Genomic DNA, 20,717 nt, shown 5'->3' with positions numbered 1-20,717 from the left:
CTCGACTAGTCGAATAATTGAAACCTTCAGCAGGATTTCTAATATGGCATATAAATATTTATATAGCCTTTTATATCCAACCTGTGACGCTGTTTATCTTTAAGTTTGTTGATGATATATTTTGACGTTTCTCAAGATATTCTTGTATATATTTTCTATCCTTTATTTTCTTTTCTTTATATTTGTTCTCCGAAGATGAACCTGTCGCTCCGTTCGTGAGAAGGTGAGACACTTTTGTGAATGAGCCTTTATTGCAAATCTGCGACGACCAATCATTAAGGCCGGTTTTTTGACATCAATAGACGGGATTCTTTCATAGAGCTTGTGGGCGTTTCTTTTTGGGTTAGCTGTCATTTGGCGGCTATCAACAACTGTTTAGATTAATTTCGCATTTTATCAATTTGAAAAGGTAAAGGGATCATTATACTGAAATATACTGCAACTCCAATTTTTTTATTTTATAGAATATGGTATATACTTTCTACTATAACCATAACAGGAAGTTAGTGGAAGTATATAGTATAATAGATTCCGAGCATTGATCCAATTCTGGTTAGCTATATATTGCTCCGTTATTTAATTTTCCGTGCGAGAGACGTGTGAGATTAGACGAGATGGTTTTATTTTAGAGATTTTAACATTTCTGTCGTTTAGTATCGCCGAGAGCAAAGATGACAGATTCAAAGTACTTCACTACCACGAAGAAGGGGGAGATATTCGAACTTAAATCGGAGCTGAATAATGATAAAAAAGAAAAGAAAAAGGAGGCTGTAAAAAAGGTAATTAATTACGTGTTCTATTCTTCTCTTATACTCTCTTTCCTTTATGAATTCTATTTTGGCAATTTTTTTGCTCATTGTTACTCCTTTATGCAGGTTATAGCTTCTATGACAGTGGGCAAAGATGTTTCAGCCTTGTTTCCTGATGTTGTCAACTGCATGCAGACAGATAATCTCGAGCTGAAAAAACTTGTATATTTGTATCTTATGAACTATGCAAAAAGCCAGCCAGATATGGCCATTATGGCTGTCAACACTTTTGTGAAGGTAACGTAGCTCAAAGACACAATACTTTCAAATCATATCTTATTAATGCACCTCTACTCTTTCCACATTTTAATTACACTTGGATGATGTTAAAAGTCTCTGTCTGCAAGAGGCAAGCTGAGAGATAACTTAAATTTTCTTTTGCAAATGTCAATTTTTGTTAAAGTCTTTCTTTTTAATAACAGTTTTATTACTCTAGCAGCCTGCCTCGCACCATGTACAGACTGTGCTTTGCAAATGATATCAGTTTGCACAAAGCCGTCTGCAGTATGGGACGGAATGTCTTTTATTTGGTTTCATTCAGTTTCATTACCATTTCTTTATTAAACTGCTTATTTTTTAAAAGGGCACGAGACTGGAATCTGGTTTTAATTTGCAGAGTTGTATTTATTGCAGAAGTATACCAATAACTAATTTTAGCAGCTATTACCAAATTCCAGGATCTACTTGCAATTACGCATTAAATAATGGCAGGAATGAGATTTCTAATGAGTGTAACATTTAGCCAAGCGTGATACTTAATCAAAGTTAATTAAACAAAAGGGAAAACTGCTTATTAACACCACTGCATATTAATAAAACTTCTTATCTATCTCAATATTAGCATGATATTTTCTGTGACATATACACAAATTTATATATATTTATATATAGTATATATACATATATATCTATATATTTAAAGAGCTTGTAGCAGAACATTTGTGTAGCAACTGTGAATAACTTTAAAGGTAAAATTGGCCTTCATAAAAACTGCAGTCAAGTTTAATAAAGTAAGGTAGAATAAACTATATCTTGATCCTACTTTCTTTTGGTGCGTATATAGCATGATGAGCAGAGAAATGCAATGAGTCCTTAAATATCCACTCTACATATATGGTTACATTACCATACAATGCCTGTATACAGTGAATATTTACCCAAACTGCACGTCTCGCCCTTTAAGATTTGATGATAAATTCATAAATGTTTTTAGTATTATACAGAAAATTTTGCTGTGTAGCTTGTATAATACTATTAGATGTTTTTCCTTCAATGTGTAAATTAATATAATGCGATACTTTCCTGAGCACAAAGCCATAGTTTATTTGACTCACTGCAGACTTTAAATTGGTTCTATGTAAAATCTGAAATAAAAATAGAAGAATAACAAAATAAATAGATTTGTCTCTGAAAATAACTCGTGCTCTTTAAAAGGTGATCAGTTTTAACAATCTCATTAAATGCTTGATATTTATAACAATTAACTATTAATCAAAATGGTGACGGTGACCAATTTGACCTTTTTCGTTCTGACACGCAAAAGGAGCTAGCGACATCTCCGATGACAAAGGTACCATACCATTTTCTATTTTGTTAAAATTCATGGGTTGAAATAAATAGCCATTGCTGTGACTAGACTTGAATCCCTGGCTTGCCCTATTTTTGCGCAGGATTGCGAGGACCCAAATCCGCTGATTCGAGCATTAGCTGTGCGCACCATGGGTTGTATTAGGGTGGACAAGATCACAGAGTATCTATGTGAGCCACTCCGGAAATGTCTCAAGGATGAAGATCCATACGTACGCAAGACTGCTGCTGTATGCGTGGCGAAGCTTTACGACATTAACGCTTCTTTGGTAGAAGATCAAGGATTTCTGGATCAGCTAAAAGATCTTTTGTCAGACAGTAATCCAATGGTACGTAAGAACCATGGGTTTCATAAAACAGGGAAAAAATGATTGCTAAATATTTATATATTAAGTTAAATATAATATTGTTTCTATTTATAGCAGTAAAATTGGTTAATTCGTAGACATCTCTCATTTCATTATACATCATTGCTTAGAAATCATTTTTTCTTATCGCACGTCCATCATCTTTCATATATTTAAAGTATGTGTTAATTTAAAAATTAGGTTGTTGCCAATGCTGTAGCTGCATTATCAGAGATCAATGAAGCAAGTCCAAGTGGACAGCCGTTAGTTGAAATGAACGCACAAACCATTAACAAATTATTAACAGCTTTGAACGAGTGCACAGAATGGGGCCAAGTATTTATATTAGATTCTCTTGCCAATTATTCGCCTAAAGATGATCGTGAGGCTCAGAGTATTTGTGAAAGAATCACACCACGTTTAGCCCACGCAAATGCTGCAGTAGTTCTTTCTGCTGTAAAGGTTGTAAAACCATTTTTTAATAACTTTTTACAGCCCTTTGCATTTTTTCCTTAATTACCGTAATTAAATTTTGTTCTATAATCCATTATTCTTAAGCTAAACAATTTGGTACTAGGTGTGCAAAGGGCTAAGTTTCATGATCAATGTGATACTAATTATTACTCGTTTAATTTAGGTACTCATGAAGTTAATGGAAATGCTACAATCAGAATCTGATTTTGTTGGAACTCTTACGAAGAAACTAGCACCGCCTCTTGTAACTTTGCTTAGCTCGGAACCTGAAGTCCAATACGTAGCGTTGAGGAATATTAATCTTATTGTACAGAAACGTCCGGATATTTTGAAGCACGAAATGAAAGTTTTCTTCGTTAAATATAATGATCCAATTTATGTAAAGCTTGAAAAGTTAGATATCATGATACGCCTGGCATCTCAAGCAAATATCGCGCAGGTGTTGTCCGAGCTTAAGGAGTATGCAACAGAAGTGGACGTTGATTTTGTTAGGAAAGCCGTAAGAGCGATTGGACGTTGCGCTATCAAAGTGGAACCATCGGCTGAACGCTGTGTTTCAACACTTTTAGACTTGATTCAAACGAAGGTATGGATATAATTCGATTAAACTGTATTTTGTTAAAGATATTTTCTATATAATTAAACGCATCTATTTTATTTTAATCAGGTGAACTACGTAGTACAAGAGGCTATTGTGGTAATCAAGGATATCTTCCGCAAATATCCTAATAAATATGAGAGCATTATCTCGACGCTTTGTGAAAACTTGGATACCTTAGACGAGCCTGAAGCTCGTGCTTCGATGATCTGGATAATTGGAGAATATGCGGAACGTATAGATAATGCAGATGAGCTTTTGGAAAGCTTTTTGGAAGGATTCCACGATGAAAATACACAAGTTCAATTACAACTGCTTACGGCAATCGTAAAGCTTTTCTTAAAGCGACCTACGGACACTCAAGAGTTGGTACAACAAGTCCTGAGCTTAGCTACCCAGGATTCTGACAATCCAGATTTGAGGGATCGCGGATTCATTTACTGGAGATTGCTCAGTACAGATCCCGCAGCTGCTAAAGAGGTAGTTCTAGCTGAAAAACCATTGATTTCGGAAGAAACGGATCTTTTGGAGCCTACATTATTGGATGAGCTTATTTGTCATATCTCCAGTTTGGCTTCCGTGTATCATAAGCCTCCTACAGCATTTGTAGAGGGTAGAGCAGCGGGTGCTAGGAAATCCTTGCCAGCGCGGAGCAATTCTAGTGAGGATTCTACGCAACGAGTTACAACAGCCCAGCCCCACTCACAAGTAATTCCAGCTCAGGATTCCTTGATAGGCGATCTCCTTAGTATGGATTTTGGTGGTCCTTCCATAGTTACACCCGCTGCACCTGCACCAACAGGATTAGATTTATTAGGAGGAGGACTAGACGGAATTCTGGGCGGTGATGCTACCTCTAGTGCTCCAGTTGTATCTCAAACAACTACTGGTTTGCTTGGTGACATCTTTGGATTCAGCCAGGGACCCACAGCCTACATATCGCCCAAAGTCAATTGGTTGCCTGCTGAAAAGGGCAAAGGTTTTGATATTTGGGGTACCTTTTCTAGAAAGTAAGTCGAAATATGCTTTACTAGTTAGATTTGATTCTTTTACGTGTTTACTAAACTATGTGTATTTTTTAGAAATGGACAAATTAGTATGGACATGACATTTACGAATAAAGCGATGCAGCCTATGGGTGGATTTGCTATTCAATTAAATAAAAATAGCTTTGGACTTACCCCAATGGGGCAATTACAAGTACCTGGACCCTTAGGACCTGGAGCTAGCATTGAAACAAGTGTAGTACTGTCTACTGCTGGTGCTGTACAGCGGATGGAGCCTTTAAATAATTTACAAGTGGCAATTAAAAATAATATTGATGTATTCTACTTTGCTTGTATGGTTCCTATGAATGTTTATTTTACGGAGGATGGACAGCTGGACAAAAAAGTATTCCTCTCTACTTGGAAAGACATTCCCGCACAAAATGAGGTAATCGCTTTTAATATAAGTTTTTCTTAATATATTTTTACACAAAAAACTAATAAACATGTTTGCATTAGGTTCAGTATACCTTGAACGGCGTTATGTTGACGGCTGATCAAGTTGTACAAAGAATGCAGCAAAATAATGTTTTCACGATAGCAAAAAGAAATGTAGAAGGGCAAGACATGCTTTACCAGTCACTCAAATTAACCAATAATGTTTGGGTATTGAACGAATTAAAGATACAGCCAGGAAATCCTGACGTGACGGTTTGTTTGCTGTAATTTACTCTTGAATATTACTTTGGTTTCCAGCTAAAATATAACTTGTTTCTTTACAGCTTTCCTTAAAATCTAGATCCGTAGAAGTTGCACCAGGCGTATTCCAAGCATACAATGCAATTTTACATTCTTAATTTTTTAAACCTGAAAAGAATCTAATTTCTATGCCAAAATGATTGCCTATGAAGGTAGAATCAATTGTATGTAATATCCAGATGCTGCTTTGGAAGAAACATGATGTTAATAATCTTTATTACATCTATTGTGTATACAAGCCATCATTGTGATGTAGTACTAATCTCAAGCTATTGTAACAATCCGATGTATTTAATGCAAATATATAAATAGAAATAAATGATATAATGCAAACTTTGCTTCTAAGCTAAAGTTTTATTGATTGGTGCAGTTATATGATTTTAATTAAGTCTTTAAGAGCATTGAATAAACATTTCAAATTTACAAAATTAGGATATAGACACAAGTACTAGGTAACGTCATATTAAAAAAGCAATTACACTGTAATCAAATATGTTTATTGAATATAAATGGTGAAGCTTCTTGCATCATTTAAATTTAACATTGAACTTTCCTCCTGAAGGAACATCCTTCAGTTAGACGCGCTTTTCCGCCGGTAGGCGAGCAAAGTACTGTACGGCAACCATCACATTCAACTTTTTTTTGCGCGTGTGAAAAGATGGTTTTAATAGCATAGCATCCTGGGCATTTGACGTCCATGAAGTAGCTGTTAGGTTTTTGTACCAGTCTCTTCAATTTATGCTTTCTCTTCTCTTCGATGGGACTTGGGTGTAGGAAATCATGTGCCAATGGCATTCTGTAAAAAATGGAAAATAATAAACAACTGTCCTTTAAATAAAAATGGAGGACTTTAATAATTGAATTACAGTAAAAGCTGATATTATTTTTCTGAAAGTAGTACGATTTTATTTAATTGATCAGTTTGCATAATTAGATGCAATATAACCTAACATTGTTTGATGTTCAAAATCAAGTTTGTTACTGGTAAACAATGATTATAAATATATATTATGTTTAAGAAAAGGTAAGTAAGCTGTTTATAATTAAGAGAAATGTATACTTTTAAGCTTAATTTGCTTGAAATAGCTAAAGTACATCTCTCTCGACGGTACTGTAGCGTTTGGACCACTCAGTGCCGATTGAAACTAAGTGTAATTTACTCAAATACTTTACTCCGAAATTTAAATTTATGTGTCAATTCGGAATTCGATATTTTTATCTTTATAATAAAGTAATTACTTACGTGAATTTATGGATATTTCACCTAAAATTCAATAATTACAACTTCAACCACGTGTTTACAGATCAACGTTATTGAAGGAAAGGAAGAACGTTCGTATGCATATATAAGGAAACTAAATTCCCTAGAAAACACTAATCTCTTTTTCTCGCTAAAATCAATCTGCTAGTAGTTATTATTTATTACTAAAAAATAATTAACAGTTGTTTTAAGAAAAAGTAATTGAGTTTTTTTTTTCAACAAAAAAGAAAAACAATAAAAATAACGAAAATTGTATTTAATGTCAGATATAATCGAAATTGTGTTGTATCATTTTGGACAAAACGGGAAAGGCAAATGGCCTAAACTGGTCTAAAGAAGAAGGATATATAGAGGGCTTTTTATAGATTTATAAAAAATCACACTAATTATATAAAAACTATTTTGAAAATTTAATAAAACATTTATTACATATGTGTATGTACATTAAACAAAATATTATATTATATACAAGCTCCTTAATGTTATAGAAAAAGCAGCCCTGAGATATTCATCTGCTAATTGTTCATTACTTTCATGTAAAAAAAATAAAAGGTTTTTTCAAAATTATATACAGGCAAGTACAAACATCAGTATAGAGAAAGAATTTAGTAATTCATTTATATTAATAAATATCATATATGCCTGATGAATAAATTTATACAATAGCATATTGTTCATATAGTAATTCCCGAACTTTATAATAGTCTTCAGAGATACAGCCTTCCAGTATTACTTTCCCAGCTTCATGCTACAATTAATAATGTTGAATTATAGGATAATAATACATAGAAAGATTCTATAAATTATACATACTCTTCTGACAGCTATCGTGTTGTTACAACACCATAACACACCACCGCTAAATTCTGATGGAATGTTACTTTTATTTAAGATTTGCTTGAAATCTGATAATTTAAGCTCGTTAATAAATGTTGTTTGATGGCCTGGCACCTATTAATAAATTAATTTAGTACTTAAATTAAAACAAAATTCTTATATATTTGCTACATATCATACCTCATTTAATGCTAAAGGCTCTAGTGTTAATATCTTATCCGTTTGACTGTCTTCAGTTTGACCATCGGCAATCGCGTCTCTGCATACTTGATCTCTGGCAGTAATCATTGCATCCACCCACGCGACTTCGGTATCTCCTTTGGCTCTGGAAAAATTTAATCCACTTACCAAAGCATCTGTTAAACGAACTTGGTAAATATGCGTTTCCGTTGTTGCGTCCAAAGTTTCACCCCTGGCAGGAATAAAAACTCGAGCACCAGCACTTTGTGCTTGTAGTGCTAATACTTCAGTGTCTGGCAGAGCTCCTCGTACTAATACTACTCTTCTAGGTCTTAATTGTGCTAAAATTTTCTGTAAAGATTCGCCATCGGATCTTCCTTCGAAATCTATATATGTTACTGAGGCATTTACACTAATTGTTCGTGTCGACTGTACACATTTGGTCGGTATATCCGGATTAACTTCTGGATGATGTTTATTTTCTTCTTGTTTTGTCTCTATATTTTCTTTGTTATCTTCAACTTCTGGAATAGTTTCAGCTATTTTATAATCTTCTGGTCTGTTAAGAAAAATAAGAGAAACAAGTGATATTAAGTTTCTGTTTAAATAACAATTGTAATATCTTAGTTACCGAATAATCTCTCCATATTCATCCGTCTTTATTTTTTCTTCAATAAAAGGAAACATAGGATGTTGTTTTTTGCTTTGTTTGAAAAAACCAGGTTTTGATTCTTGCTTTACCAATAAGTCATGCTTTCCTTTTCCACTTCCCACTTCGATTTCATCTTCAGACTCAGAGCTAACATCTGCAGTTTCCCTAAGAATTAAAATACAAATAATTACTATGCTAATAAATAAATAAAAAGAAAAAAAAATGATCAACTTTACATTTGCTCTTGTTTCATTTGCTCTTGCTTTATCTTTTCTTTCCTTAAGTACTCCTCTAATTCAATTCCTTCAAGTTTTACTCTTTTTCTTACTTCTAAAGTAATATTTCTATTACCTCCATTCTCTATTAAATCTCTAGCAAGAGTTCCTGGTGAAGTTCTGCTAGTTATAATAATACTGTTTTGGGAATTAGAGCACCACTGAAGAAACAGTTCTCTTGAAAATCCACACTCCATATCTGGAGTACTAGCAAGTACCACCTTTGGACTTGGAACCTGATTTAATTCAGCCATACTATGACACAGTTGTAAATGTTTAAATTGAAATGGATTATTTCTTGCACCCTCAAAACTTCTCATTAGTTTATCACTCATCCATTCAATTTGAGACTTCGCAAATTCGACTACATTGTAACTGACATTATTTAAAAGAGCCAAAGAATATGCTAGTAGACCAGATTCCTTGTTTCTCCAGAGTTGATCTAACATGTGTGCCAATTCTAAAACTCTTCCTGCTGTATCCACACTAACTAGTACATTGCCACCAGCTCTTAACGTTTGTAGAATATTTGCTGCAATAGTTATAGCATAAATAAAACTGTATAATCTAAATAATTATAAGAATAATATTCTTACTCATAAGCTTTTCATCTCTAGTTCTACGTCTAGCTTGTTGATAGGTAGCATTAAATGCATCAGTTATTAATAGTGATGGCCTTTGTAGCCTGTCTAATTCACAACCATTTAAATGTCTTTCTTTTTTGTGATTAAAGTCAACTGCATATATTATATCTTCTTCTCCAACTTTAATAATTTTCCATATAGTGCCTCCAATCATATGACCAGCTGGTAAAGGTGTCAAGGTAACTCCATAGCCTTTACCCTTCATTGAAATACTTTGATTGTATTTTAATTGAACAATTCTGTCAAAAGCTGCGTCAACATCATCCAATGTAAAAAGATCAAAATCTTCCATATTATGACGAGACTGAAAATATTATAAGAATTAGAAAATATTCATTTTAGAAGTGTTCAATAATTTGTAAGATAATTACCTGATACATATCATACATAAACATTTGTCCCATTTTATAAACTGGTATAGTAGCATATATTGGACAATTTAAGCCACATTTGCCAACTAAGTATGGTAAAGCTCCTAAATGTAATGGATCTGGATATGATAAAAGCACTGCATCAATTTGATGAACATGCCTGAAAAATAAATATTTCTGTTGTATAAAAATAAATCGGAAATTCCAACATATAAGTATGAATTAATACCTACCGTTTCAATTCTTTTATAAAATCCTGATTAAAATTTTCATCCCAACCACAATCTAGCAGTATCCTTAATTCGTCTACTTGCAATATATAGCATGGTGGCGATTCATCCATCGCACCAGAAATAGCATGAAGCTTTATAATTGAAGTCATTTTGTACCGCTTAATTCTTAGTAAATAACAAGAATAGTCGAAAACAAACAGTTATTAAAGATGAGGCGGGAGGCCGGGAGTGCTCATGGCGACATTGGCGACATGGTGTATCTCAACATTCTCAACTCAAAATAATCTCCTCTTCAGGCGGTGGCGCCACCATTTCAGATGAAGCTTCTTATCCCCACTAATGGCATTAATCCCCATCCAGTGTGGGCACTGGGCACTGGGCAGTGACACCATTGTCGGGCAGGGCAGTATACATATCATCATTCAGATGATTCAGATAGATCATTCAGATTCAGATCTCTCCTGCTGATGTTATTGGTTAATGTTCCGTCAGTCAGCCACATCCATTTCTAATGGCGGAAAATTTAATTTAATCATTGATATTTTCCGTTATGTGCTTTTACTTTCTTATAATTTTAATTATTAAAATTATGATTGATTTCTTTATTGAAGATAACAAGACGTTCTTCAAAGTTAGTATTAAAGTAATGTTTTTTAGATGTAGAAGTTAAATTAACTGATTGCTTTTCGTTCTACAGTTTATGTTACTTACACTGTACATAACGGAACCTAAATTGCAAGTTTCAATTAAATGACTGTGGTGGCAGTGGTGGTGAATTGGTGAATGGTATGGTGACTGGTCTGGTCTGGCAAGGTTGTGACTTGTGACCAGTTGTGACGTAGATAATAGCAGCTACGTTACATACTGACGTGTTTTTTAACAGTATAAATTCAATTTTCCTCTTGGAGGTATTTTCTCCTAAATAAAATTCTTAATTTTGTTGAAAGTCAATAATCAAAATGACTTTTGTGTCGCCTATGCCCAGTCGTGAATTTCTTTGGGACGTTTTTCAAAGGTAGATTTTATTTACATATTAAACAAATGTTTGATAACAATTTTTTATCTACATAATTTTAAACAATTATATACATCTTTATTAGGTAAAAATTGAATTAGTTTAGGTTCTAAGTGTATTAGAAAATATTTCTGAATATTCTGATGCAATATATAAATATTACAAAATATTGTTATTTTACATAGAGTGGACAAGGATCACTCAGGAGCAATTTCTGCAGATGAGCTTCAACAGGCTCTATCAAATGGAACTTGGACTCCATTTAATCCAGAAACAGTTCGCTTAATGATTGGTAATGTTACTGCAAGTTTCATTATTCAAAAGATCATGCAAATGCTAAATTAACATAAGCACTTGAGTGATGCTCAGTTGCATGTATGTAGAAATAAAAATAATCACAGTAGTTTAGTGATTTAACATATAAAGAAATTTAGATAATACTTAAAAATTGTTTAGTCTTGCATGATCCTTTGTCTTTGCTATAATGTTTTGCTAAATTTTGTTGTGACAGGTATGTTTGACATTGACAAACCTGCTGCTTCTCCAGGTATGTTTGATAAAAGTGGAAATGGTACAGTAAGCTTTGAAGAATTTGGGGCTCTGTGGAAATATGTTACTGACTGGCAGAATTGTTTTCGCTCGTTTGACCGTGATAATAGTGGAAACATAGATAGAGATGAATTAAAAACAGCATTGATCAATTTTGGTTATCGACTTTCTGATCAGACAATAAATACCCTTATACGGAAATATGATAGAGCTGGCAGAGGAACAATTTATTTTGATGATTTCATTCAGTGTTGTATAGTTCTTCATGTAAGTACAAATTATTTACTTTAATTATATTATAAGGAAATAGACATTTAAATCAATCTATATATTTTACAGACTCTAACTTCTGCATTCAGACAATTAGATACAGACTTGGATGGAGTCATCACAATACATTATGAACAGTTCCTGGGAATGGTATTTAATTTGAAAGTATAAATACTTGCTGTGCTTAGAGTATTCTTGCCTTAGAAGCCTAGGGCATTATTGATGAACAAAAACTGTCAACATATTTTATGTAACGATATGCCAAATGTTATTTCTCTTTAAAGTATTAAATGGTTGTATTTTACTATAGTCTGCGATAAATTGAATTTTAAAAAGGTTATAAATATCCTTTCAATGATAACAAACTATTTGTCTCTTTTTGTAAAAATTGTTTACTGATTGAAAACAATTAGCTTTATTTTTTAAGAGCTACAATGCATTCCAGTTTAACTGATAAATATTTTTTTAAATAACTTGTAATAAGTATAATATTTCAATCCTAATGTATGGAATGCTTTTTCATCTATTTCTATTTTACATTCATCACAAAGAACAAAATAGCTTTAAATGTTGATATTGCATTGCAGTCAATTCTCCAGTGTGATGAAATTAAGAACCAAATTTTATACTGTTTATCACAATATTGATATATTGCATTTATTAATTGCGAGAATAACACTTTAGAGAGATCTATTTTTTAAACTTTTAATATATTTAAAAGTACGTTATAATAGCTAAACTGTTGAATACTTTTATATATAACATCTACTTCCTTATTTCAACCATATAGCTTTAACTTAACAGTTTAAACTACAGAAAGAGTACGGAAATTCTATTTAGTATTAGAAACTTTGTAATTTGTCTGTGGTGCATATGTTATTAAGAGTAATAAATAAATAAAAGAAATTACGTTTACATCACAAATATATTTTTTGTATTTTATTGCTTCTTTACAATATTTATGTTTTGCTTTTATATTAAGAGTAGTGATTAAATTGTAATATTTGTTACATTATAACATTACAGTTTGGATTTTTATTTCTTGTAAAAGGTATAAGGGGATTTGTGTATTGCTGCTGATTTCTTAAATTGATCAGACCAACTTTGCTAATTCCGTCCATATACTCCGATTCACCCCCAAAAGGCATATTCCATTGAAAATAAGCATCTGGAACTAGAAAGAAATATCAATGAAATCAATTTATCGAAGTAAATTAACTTTTACAATGGAATTAATTAATCATATTATGACAAAAATCTGTAATGTAGTTACTGGCATCCATATTAATTTCTTTCGGTGCTTGAATGAAAGGTTTTTCTATAGCAGAAAATTTGAATCTTGTAGGATCTCTATAACCATCGTTTATGCCTCTTACAGCAGGAGATATTGGTGAGCCAACAGGTGCATCAATAGCAGCTTTTATACCTCTGTACCGTCCAATTGGCAATCCTTATAAAAAATCAAATCATTTATAATAATTAAATGCCTTAACAAATAATTCCTTTTTACCTCGTTTCGTATAATCCGTTTCATAAATGCTTTTTAATACTCTTTCTTCAGTTTCACATTCACTTTCCAATATTCTTGAAGTTAAATCAGTCATTTCTCTGTTTACTTCTATCAGCTTATCGTGGAGACGACGCTCTTTATCTGCCAATTGCATATACCTTAAAAATACATTGATATCCTGTTATTAAAGTTACATTGATTAATGAACGATATGAGAAAACTTACCTGTTTTTATTTCTATGAAAGCCATATTCATCACATTCATTATCTTCTGCATTAGAAGAGCGTCGGAGGTAAAGAAGACTCTCAATATTAATTGGAGGTGGGGGAGGTTTTTCAATAAAATCTCTCGATCTCGGTTCCGTGTAATCTTCATGGTACACCGAAGATGGTAAATCCGTAACATTTGCCATATTTACCAACGATTATTTTATCAATTGATATATTATTTATTCGATACTAAATTCAAGAAGCACAAATTCATACACCGTGTTTGTAATAAGATAATAAAAATGTCAAATAATATAAATAATAATACACATTATTACTGCAATACATAATTCTTACTTAAAATTTGGATTTTGAGAAATATTGGCTAAGCGCTCCAGAGGTGGACCTATCTGTGTTGATTTTGTGCAATTTTTGGAGAATTTTCTTGCATTCTTTTTTTTAATAACCAAGCTAGTCCTCTTGTGGCATACACAATAGATGCAACAGCCGCTCGATATAGCACATAATGTACAATACCATTGAAAAATGACAAGCCAAGTTTTACCATGGGAGAATCAATAGCTGCTTCGAAATTAATTTTTTTTAAATCAGGAAACATATCGAGGAATAACGAAATAATAAATTCTCAATACTATTGTACCAAATGGCCTGATAAACTTGCAAATTTTGATAAGAGAGTAAATTTCAACGAAACGTGATTTTTTTTAATGAGACATTAAACATCTGAAGTTTGAAATTAATCGACCGAACGATGAGCAAACTTTCATATAGTTTCATTCTCGTGGAGAGAAATATAAATAAAGAAATGAAATAAAAAATATTTCTATTTATTGTTAGAATATCTTATTTTATGGTAAAAATAATATTCAGAGCTTAGAGTAGCCGTTTGTAGTTAAATATCAAATATAATAATGTACATGTTTTATTGAGACAAATCATACAGAAATTTAATAACAATAATTAAAAAGAATATTAATAGGTAATATTAAATTGATGTATTGCTGTATTTTTTTTCAAGCTTATTTTTAATCGAACGAGCGAAAGTGGTTAATTTGGGGTTAAAATTTCTTGAATCTGATGGAGACCGATTTTTAGGTTTTTGCAAAAATCCTTTTGTACCTTCCACAGCTGAGCACAAGTGTTCCATTTGGCCAGCTGGCATCAAATAAACCTGATCATGAGACTGTTCGCAGCTTCTCCTTTGTATATGACCTCCAACTGTTGTGAAAATTGGTCTGGTCGTTTCTTGCATGCATCCGCAGTCCAATCTCGTTATCACAGTCATTGTTCCACAAGGCTCCATTGACTAAAATCATTTCAAACTATTGTAAAACAATGAAGAAAAGAGTAATAAAAAAGAAGTTAGTTTTACAACAATATGTCATGGGATGAGCAAAATTTTACTAATTATTAATTATAATAGTTATAGGCAAAAATAAATAGTAATTAATGATTAGACAGCAAGGGTTTTATAGTGATAAATTGTAATATAGTAAACGATGTAAAATTTGAACAAATTTGTAGGAATGATCAATAACGTTTAATTATTATAATTAGTTAATGAGAAATGACAACCTTGAGGAAATTTTTGGGAGGATAATCGGGACAAGGGGAAAGTTTTGAATTGTTAGAATAATTGTGATGGTTCAAAGGTGGTGCGTGTGGTCTGGGAGACATGTAATGCTCAGCAATTATTCGTCTAATTTCATTGGAATAGAAGCGTTCTGTGATATCTCTTCGACGCTGCAGTTCTTTCAATTTTTCGAGCCTGCGAAGTGCCATGACAGCCTGTGGCACATACTCGGGATATTCTTTACTGTATCGATATGTATTCGAAGCACACAGTCTTTTTTGCACCATTCTTCTATTTGAATCGTCGTACTCTTCCTGCTGTAATATTTAAAAAATTTTAGATTAAAATAAAAATGTAATTGTTACATTTTATTTAGAACTGAAAGATCTCATATAATATAATAACTTTCAGTTTCCAGAAAAATACATTTTTTGGAATATCGTTTAAATTGAAATCATAAAATTTTAAAAGGCTAATTATTACTGTGCGATGGTGTCACGCTAAATAAAAACTTAGGCGTTATTCGTGTATTTTTCATAATAGTTACGAATAAAAAATATTCATGAACAACCTCATTGGTATCCGTGACGTCCTTATCAGGATCTTCCGTAAAAGTATCCTGGGAAGTTTTCCCATCCAGTACTTTGCTATCACATTCGTCAGAGTCCGAAGCTGCGTATTGCACTTTGGATTCCTGAGTCCTTTTGTAGCTCACTGACCTCGTTGGGCCCCTAACCAAATTGCAATATTTTTATCGTGAATTACGAGTGAATCAAAAACACACGCTAAGAAAAATCCTCTTAATTACCTGTTAACGATGTTCGGGGATTTCGAACGATGAGTGGTTAGCCCAGACATTTTATCTCATTTTATTATAACGCCAAAACGTAATTATATTGGAAACCTAAAAATTTTAAAACGATAATATGTCACATGCTTGCCTCAACCACTTTTTCCATTTCTAATCATGGAAACAAAAGAAACTTCATTTTGGTCGTTTTTCAATTTTTTGTCAATTTCCACGAGGGTAAAAGTATAATAATAATAATAATAAGAATTAAAATAAAAAGGGAGCAAAATTTAATTGGTGGAAGGTTACAGTTTTATGTTCCTAATTAATTTAAACAGATACATTTCACGATAATTCGACAAAGTTCAACACAATATAGTAGCAATTAAATTTTTGCGTTTAGGCTTTGCTAGCCCAAGCAGGCATAAATTTGCTTCTTTTAGATTCGTGAATGGCACTTTTCACAATGGCCTGGCCAGTTGCACCTATGACGTCTTCGTATTCAGATCTGAACCGTACAAACGAGGTATCCTCGTTTGTATCTTTGCCTTTTCCACACAGTTTTTTCGATTTATCTTTCCATTGACCACGTTTTGCCTTCATTTGTCCACCTACATCAGTCATTGATGCTCTACAAGGTGGACAAACTCCTCGTTCAGCATCTGTTCTTTGATCAATGTCTAGCGAGTTTGCCGAATCTGCAATTGATTAAAAAAGAACACACACAGACAAGCATTATATTAATAATAACAGAAGAAAAAAAGATAATTTTATAAATCTTTAAAAAAAATTCCATAATTTTTGTCACTCGATTAACTCACTATTTCCACAATAATCTTTTTGATAAGTAGTCTTTAATCTGTTAGTTTCCATACGAGTCACCAGTTCGTCTGGCGTTAGAGGCTTCGAAACACCATAGAGCCCTGGAAATTTGTCTTCCAACTGAATATAAAATTATACACGTTTATTAACTTTAAGCAAAAAGTTGGATTTTTTGGAAGATAGTTTGATTTATTTTTTGTAATTTAATTTACTTTTTTTATATAATTATCTGGTTGGTTATGTTTTGACGCATCGGAGACTGGACATGGTCCCGGTTTAGCAGGATGGATTTTTGGTTGTTTCAAAGACTCCCTTGATTTACTCCTATTCTGAATGCATTTCTCACTATCCGAAGATTTCAGCAAATTCATATCTGTTGTTACTTTTGATAATTTTGATGCTTTAAAACTGCTGAATTCTTTCTTCTCGGTTGATTTTTCCACCATAACCTCTCCATCCTGCCCCTTCCCCTTCTTCGCGTACGGCCACGTGTACGCCTTCTGATAAGTTGTCACGAAAGTGTCCATTCTCCTGCCTCACCTTTGGTCGTCATTTTAACCCAAAAATTCCTTGCTAAACAATTATCGAGACTCATGATTTTCCACAAGCAAACATTTCTTTATTATTACTAATCTTTGTATAATTTTGAGCTCACAAATTTTGAATCTTCAACTTCAGATTTTAAAGAATAAAAATTTGGTAGTTTTTTTCTTTTGGTGTAATTATATGGTTAGGTTGGGGACAGGTGACAATCGAAGTGAACGAAATTTATCGATTGGCTATATTCCCGTGTACTCGATTAGTTTAATTGTATTCTCTAATAGCAAGTTCTATGATAGCGTTGGTGATGAGAAAATATTGTCCAGTGAATATTCTCAAATTGCTGAGATTGCACGTGTCTAGAATATACCGGTGATGCTTATTGACGTTTACCAGAAAATTGTTATGCTTGGCATTCAGCCACTCTTAACAGAAATTAATCACACCTTGATTGCTAATCTGATTCAACAAGTAGCAAGAGAGTAGGATTAGCCGAGAGATATTTTTCGTAGAGTATCATCATTTTATAATACAAGCTGAGCTTCTGTTAAAAGCGTCGATTTTTTCAAGCTCTGAGGAAAGGTCTCTTGAATGAAGCAGAATCAAGAGAAACATCAATTTGAGTCAACATTGCTGTATCAATCTTTTATTTCCGCTTGGTCGAGATTTTTCATCCTTGTCTGGCGACGATCCAGACAGAATAGGTTCAATGTATCGGCCCAGAAACCACACCTTGTGATACCAAGAACAAAAGATATTCAATTAATCACTAAATTTTCCATACAAGAAGGCTGCTATCTATCAGAATCAGTAAATTATAAATTCGGTCTTAAATTTATCCAAAACTGATCTATATTTTAAGGAACTACGAGTTATAATGTTTTTGCAGAAATCAACCATATAGACAAATTATAATAAAATTAAACACATGCTTTAATCATTTTATAAAATTTCATGGAATCTATGCTGATCGAGTTAACGAGGTTTCGTAAGATTATAGTCGTAATTAATAATTAATCGTCAATTTATAATCTAACTCAATCGTCATGTTTGAGTTTCCAATGGAAAAGATTTTGGATGACCTTATGATTGTTTTATGATTTTAAATACGGAGAGCATCGAGTTAATGACGCGTTTCATATTAAATAGGTTAATTAACGAGGGGAATAGGAGAAGGAGTTGTCTCTTTGTCTATTTAGCGTGGTACGGAATGGGAAAAGTTTGGACTGTACTGAGAGGAGTATTCTAAAGATATCGCTGCGTCTTCGTGGGCAGAAATAGCTCGATGACGTTTTTGTCGTAGTCGTCGAGGAACCCCGAGCATTGCTGATCTGATCTCGCTGACAGTTGCTCACTTCGTGTTAAACGTGATCGTTCCACTGTCAAATCCATCTCCTATTAAACTACACCCTCAACCCTTTCAAGCGAGTCCCCAGTATTATAAATGCATTCCTCGAATTTCTATAATAGCACAAATTTAGATCATTTACAAAATATTAAGCTTAAAATAATATTTTCCAATATAACTTTTATTTTATTATTATTAATATTTAATTTAAAATTTACATTTTCAGTTTCTAGTGTATTATGCCCAAATTTTTCAATAAATTTTTTCCTTCTATTTCATTTAAGCTTTTTATTACTTTTTTTTCCTGCTATTACGAAATTTTCACAGTATATCAAACTTATTTGTTTAAAATCAGTGGTTATGCAGCTCTATATGATTAGATTTATTCCAGTATCACTAACATCGAATATATTTTATTTATGTATATTATTTTGCTTTGCTGATGAGAATAGAATTTATATCAGTCACACATATACAAATTGCTTTGGTAATTAAAGAAATTATTATAGGAAAGACAGGATTTATCTGCTTTTATATGGTTCTCTTATTTATTTTGGAGTCGAAGTAGGTCAGTGATTTTATAAATATAATCTCAGAGGATAGATTTTAGAAGGGTAGTCTATTAAAAAAAAAGAAAAAAAAAAATAGAAAAGTTTTATGGTGTATATACTACAGTCGTGCACGTCTGTCGTTTTAGACTTTTCATTAATATCTGGTTCCATGCTCCAACTCTTGAATCTAATTATAAACGAAAGTCTATTATTGTTGAGATAATTAAAGAAATCTTGATATTTCATATTTTTCACCAATTACAATCAAATTTATTCATGTATTTTCAAAAATCAATTAAATTTATGCTTGGTCCAAACTGGCAACTGAAAAATTGCTTCTATCCTGATATTATTAGCTAATTTTAAAGCTTCTACAAGACGAAGTCCTCCATTTGGTTCAATAACACAATATATTCAGGACATCCTTAGAACGCTCCAAGGATATCTACACGTCCAGTGGACACATACCGAGGATATCCACAAAACGTGTGCTATCAAAGAGGCTATAATAATTGTAAGTAAATATATGATAGTTTGAGTGACACAAATTATAGCAATGTTTCGATATTCAACTTAAATTTGGAAATCTCCCAATACAATAAATATAGTATATCTTTATATTATCATAACTCTCTTGGCTAAATTTACAAAAAAGTGTAAATAGAATCGCATTAAAATGCATAAAATTAGGAGTAATAAAATTCACTTTAGACAAAATGTGAAGCGCAGAAGAAATTCTAACAAAGCCTGAAAATTTTGCAATGCGATTAACAAAGGAAAGCTAACAGGCTTTTGTGTTAGGTGAGGGACGAATTATGTTATCTATATGGCTAAAACGTGACGACAATCAGGATTAAACATGTACACCGTACGTGTGCGACGAATAATGTGAATACCATAATTTACGAACGGATTACCCATCCCATTATCTCTCCCATTTGCAACCACAAATACAACAAGAGAAAATAGCTCGAAACAAATAAAGCCATGTGACAGCTTTCCCTACCTAATAAAATATTTGCAATGTATAAATATGCCAAAAAATCGGGTATACGGATGAGCAACGAATCGCAAAAAATTACAAAAGCTATTATTTTTTACGTGACATATCTTTCTGTATAATAAAACTTTACATACTCTAAAAAATTAAAAAAAAAAAATATCTTCTCCCATTCGTGAAAAAACTGCAAGAGCTTTTAACACTCGATTAAAGAAATACAACAATAACAAAATAGAACTAAAACTGATCGCTTCACCGTCAAAGAACAATCTCGGTACAACGTCCGTTATAGAGATCTGTCGGGGAGGGTGAATGAAAATATAGAACCGTTCCGATATTAATTTTGGCATAAAGTTGTTTCACGTGTCATAAAGCTGGCGTTGAGAAAGCTGGCCGTTCCTATTGGAGTGAGAGAAATTTATGCGGCATTCATAATCCGCGAGAATCCGTGGGAAAGCCAATTAAACGCTTAATATAAGGTGGCCCGTGTATTTTGACAGTGAAG

At 32.7% G+C, this 20,717-nt stretch overlaps 4 protein-coding genes across 9 annotated transcripts; 2 read left to right on the top strand and 2 right to left on the bottom strand.

Annotated features, from left to right (window-relative positions):
* The first annotated feature begins 91 nt into the window (after positions 1 to 91).
* AP-1-2beta (adaptor protein complex 1/2, beta subunit) lies at positions 92 to 6,152 on the top strand. Of its 5 annotated transcripts, XM_066740629.1 has the most exons (11): positions 303 to 409; positions 655 to 779; positions 876 to 1,046; positions 2,353 to 2,379; positions 2,480 to 2,725; positions 2,945 to 3,205; positions 3,381 to 3,803; positions 3,885 to 4,825; positions 4,898 to 5,249; positions 5,321 to 5,512; positions 5,584 to 6,152. In XM_066740629.1, the coding sequence occupies exons 2-11, from the start codon at positions 672 to 674 to the stop codon at positions 5,656 to 5,658; spliced, it is 2,796 nt and encodes a 931-aa protein (XP_066596726.1). In that variant the 5' UTR covers positions 303 to 409; positions 655 to 671; the 3' UTR covers positions 5,659 to 6,152. The 5 variants fall into 5 exon arrangements, with proteins under 5 accessions (XP_066596717.1, XP_066596726.1, XP_066596741.1 ...); XM_066740620.1 differs by lacking the exon at positions 303 to 409 and adding an exon at positions 92 to 223 and having other exon boundaries at positions 655 to 1,046; XM_066740644.1 differs by lacking the exon at positions 2,353 to 2,379.
* Positions 6,153 to 7,259: 1,107 nt separating this feature from the next.
* On the bottom strand, positions 7,260 to 10,350 carry CPSF2 (cleavage and polyadenylation specificity factor subunit 2). Its single transcript, XM_066733036.1, has 8 exons — positions 10,014 to 10,350; positions 9,781 to 9,940; positions 9,362 to 9,713; positions 8,727 to 9,297; positions 8,470 to 8,655; positions 7,839 to 8,397; positions 7,635 to 7,772; positions 7,260 to 7,569 (listed from the first exon to the last, which is right to left on the bottom strand). Exons 1-8 carry the CDS (start codon positions 10,160 to 10,162, stop codon positions 7,477 to 7,479), a joined length of 2,208 nt encoding a protein of 735 aa, XP_066589133.1. The 5' UTR covers positions 10,163 to 10,350; the 3' UTR covers positions 7,260 to 7,476.
* Positions 10,351 to 10,423: 73 nt separating this feature from the next.
* Alg-2 (Apoptosis-linked gene-2) lies at positions 10,424 to 12,156 on the top strand. 2 transcript variants are annotated; one of them, XM_066732871.1, is made up of 5 exons: positions 10,424 to 10,644; positions 10,711 to 11,028; positions 11,214 to 11,320; positions 11,540 to 11,844; positions 11,917 to 12,156. In XM_066732871.1, the coding sequence occupies exons 2-5, from the start codon at positions 10,973 to 10,975 to the stop codon at positions 12,016 to 12,018; spliced, it is 570 nt and encodes a 189-aa protein (XP_066588968.1). In that variant the 5' UTR covers positions 10,424 to 10,644; positions 10,711 to 10,972; the 3' UTR covers positions 12,019 to 12,156. The 2 variants fall into 2 exon arrangements, with proteins under 2 accessions (XP_066588968.1, XP_066588975.1); XM_066732878.1 differs by having other exon boundaries at positions 10,426 to 10,644; positions 11,576 to 11,844.
* Positions 12,157 to 12,854: 698 nt separating this feature from the next.
* Positions 12,855 to 13,770, bottom strand: LOC136780391 (uncharacterized). The gene is made up of 4 exons (XM_066738713.1): positions 13,583 to 13,770; positions 13,358 to 13,515; positions 13,121 to 13,297; positions 12,855 to 13,021 (listed from the first exon to the last, which is right to left on the bottom strand). Exons 1-4 carry the CDS (start codon positions 13,768 to 13,770, stop codon positions 12,855 to 12,857), a joined length of 690 nt encoding a protein of 229 aa, XP_066594810.1.
* Between the last annotated feature and the right edge of the window lie 6,947 nt (positions 13,771 to 20,717).

Source organism: Prorops nasuta, unplaced genomic scaffold, assembly GCF_024137725.1.
Source record: "Prorops nasuta isolate Cenicafe-Biocafe unplaced genomic scaffold, Cenicafe_Pnas_1.2 PNAS00002, whole genome shotgun sequence".
NCBI classification, from domain to species: domain Eukaryota; kingdom Metazoa; phylum Arthropoda; class Insecta; order Hymenoptera; family Bethylidae; genus Prorops; species Prorops nasuta.
This window is presented reverse-complemented; position numbering and strand designations above follow the sequence as displayed.

What these genes read in the sequence shown, in the direction of transcription:
- LOC136780391 (XM_066738713.1), bottom strand. Translation starts at nt 13,770, where the DNA reads ATGGCAAATGTTACGGATTTACCATCTTCGGTGTACCATGAAGATTAC. An exon ending in AACGGATTATACGAAACGAG is followed by an intron (nt 13,298 to 13,357) that starts GTAAAAAGGAAT and finishes ATTTTTTATAAG; the next exon opens with GATTGCCAATTGGACGGTAC. An exon ending in AGAAATTAATATGGATGCCA is followed by an intron (nt 13,022 to 13,120) that starts GTAACTACATTA and finishes ATTTCTTTCTAG; the next exon opens with TTCCAGATGCTTATTTTCAA.
- CPSF2 (XM_066733036.1), bottom strand. Translation starts at nt 10,162, where the DNA reads ATGACTTCAATTATAAAGCTTCATGCTATTTCTGGTGCGATGGATGAA. An exon ending in CAAATGAAACAAGAGCAAAT is followed by an intron (nt 8,656 to 8,726) that starts GTAAAGTTGATC and finishes TTTAATTCTTAG; the next exon opens with GGAAACTGCAGATGTTAGCT. An exon ending in ACACGATAGCTGTCAGAAGA is followed by an intron (nt 7,570 to 7,634) that starts GTATGTATAATT and finishes TATTAATTGTAG; the next exon opens with CATGAAGCTGGGAAAGTAAT.
- AP-1-2beta (XM_066740620.1), top strand. Translation starts at nt 672, where the DNA reads ATGACAGATTCAAAGTACTTCACTACCACGAAGAAGGGGGAGATATTC. An exon ending in TAGTTCTTTCTGCTGTAAAG is followed by an intron (nt 3,206 to 3,380) that starts GTTGTAAAACCA and finishes CGTTTAATTTAG; the next exon opens with GTACTCATGAAGTTAATGGA. An exon ending in TAGACTTGATTCAAACGAAG is followed by an intron (nt 3,804 to 3,884) that starts GTATGGATATAA and finishes TATTTTAATCAG; the next exon opens with GTGAACTACGTAGTACAAGA.
- Alg-2 (XM_066732871.1), top strand. Translation starts at nt 10,973, where the DNA reads ATGACTTTTGTGTCGCCTATGCCCAGTCGTGAATTTCTTTGGGACGTT. An exon ending in CTTTGGGACGTTTTTCAAAG is followed by an intron (nt 11,029 to 11,213) that starts GTAGATTTTATT and finishes TATTTTACATAG; the next exon opens with AGTGGACAAGGATCACTCAG. An exon ending in AACAGTTCGCTTAATGATTG is followed by an intron (nt 11,321 to 11,539) that starts GTAATGTTACTG and finishes TTGTTGTGACAG; the next exon opens with GTATGTTTGACATTGACAAA.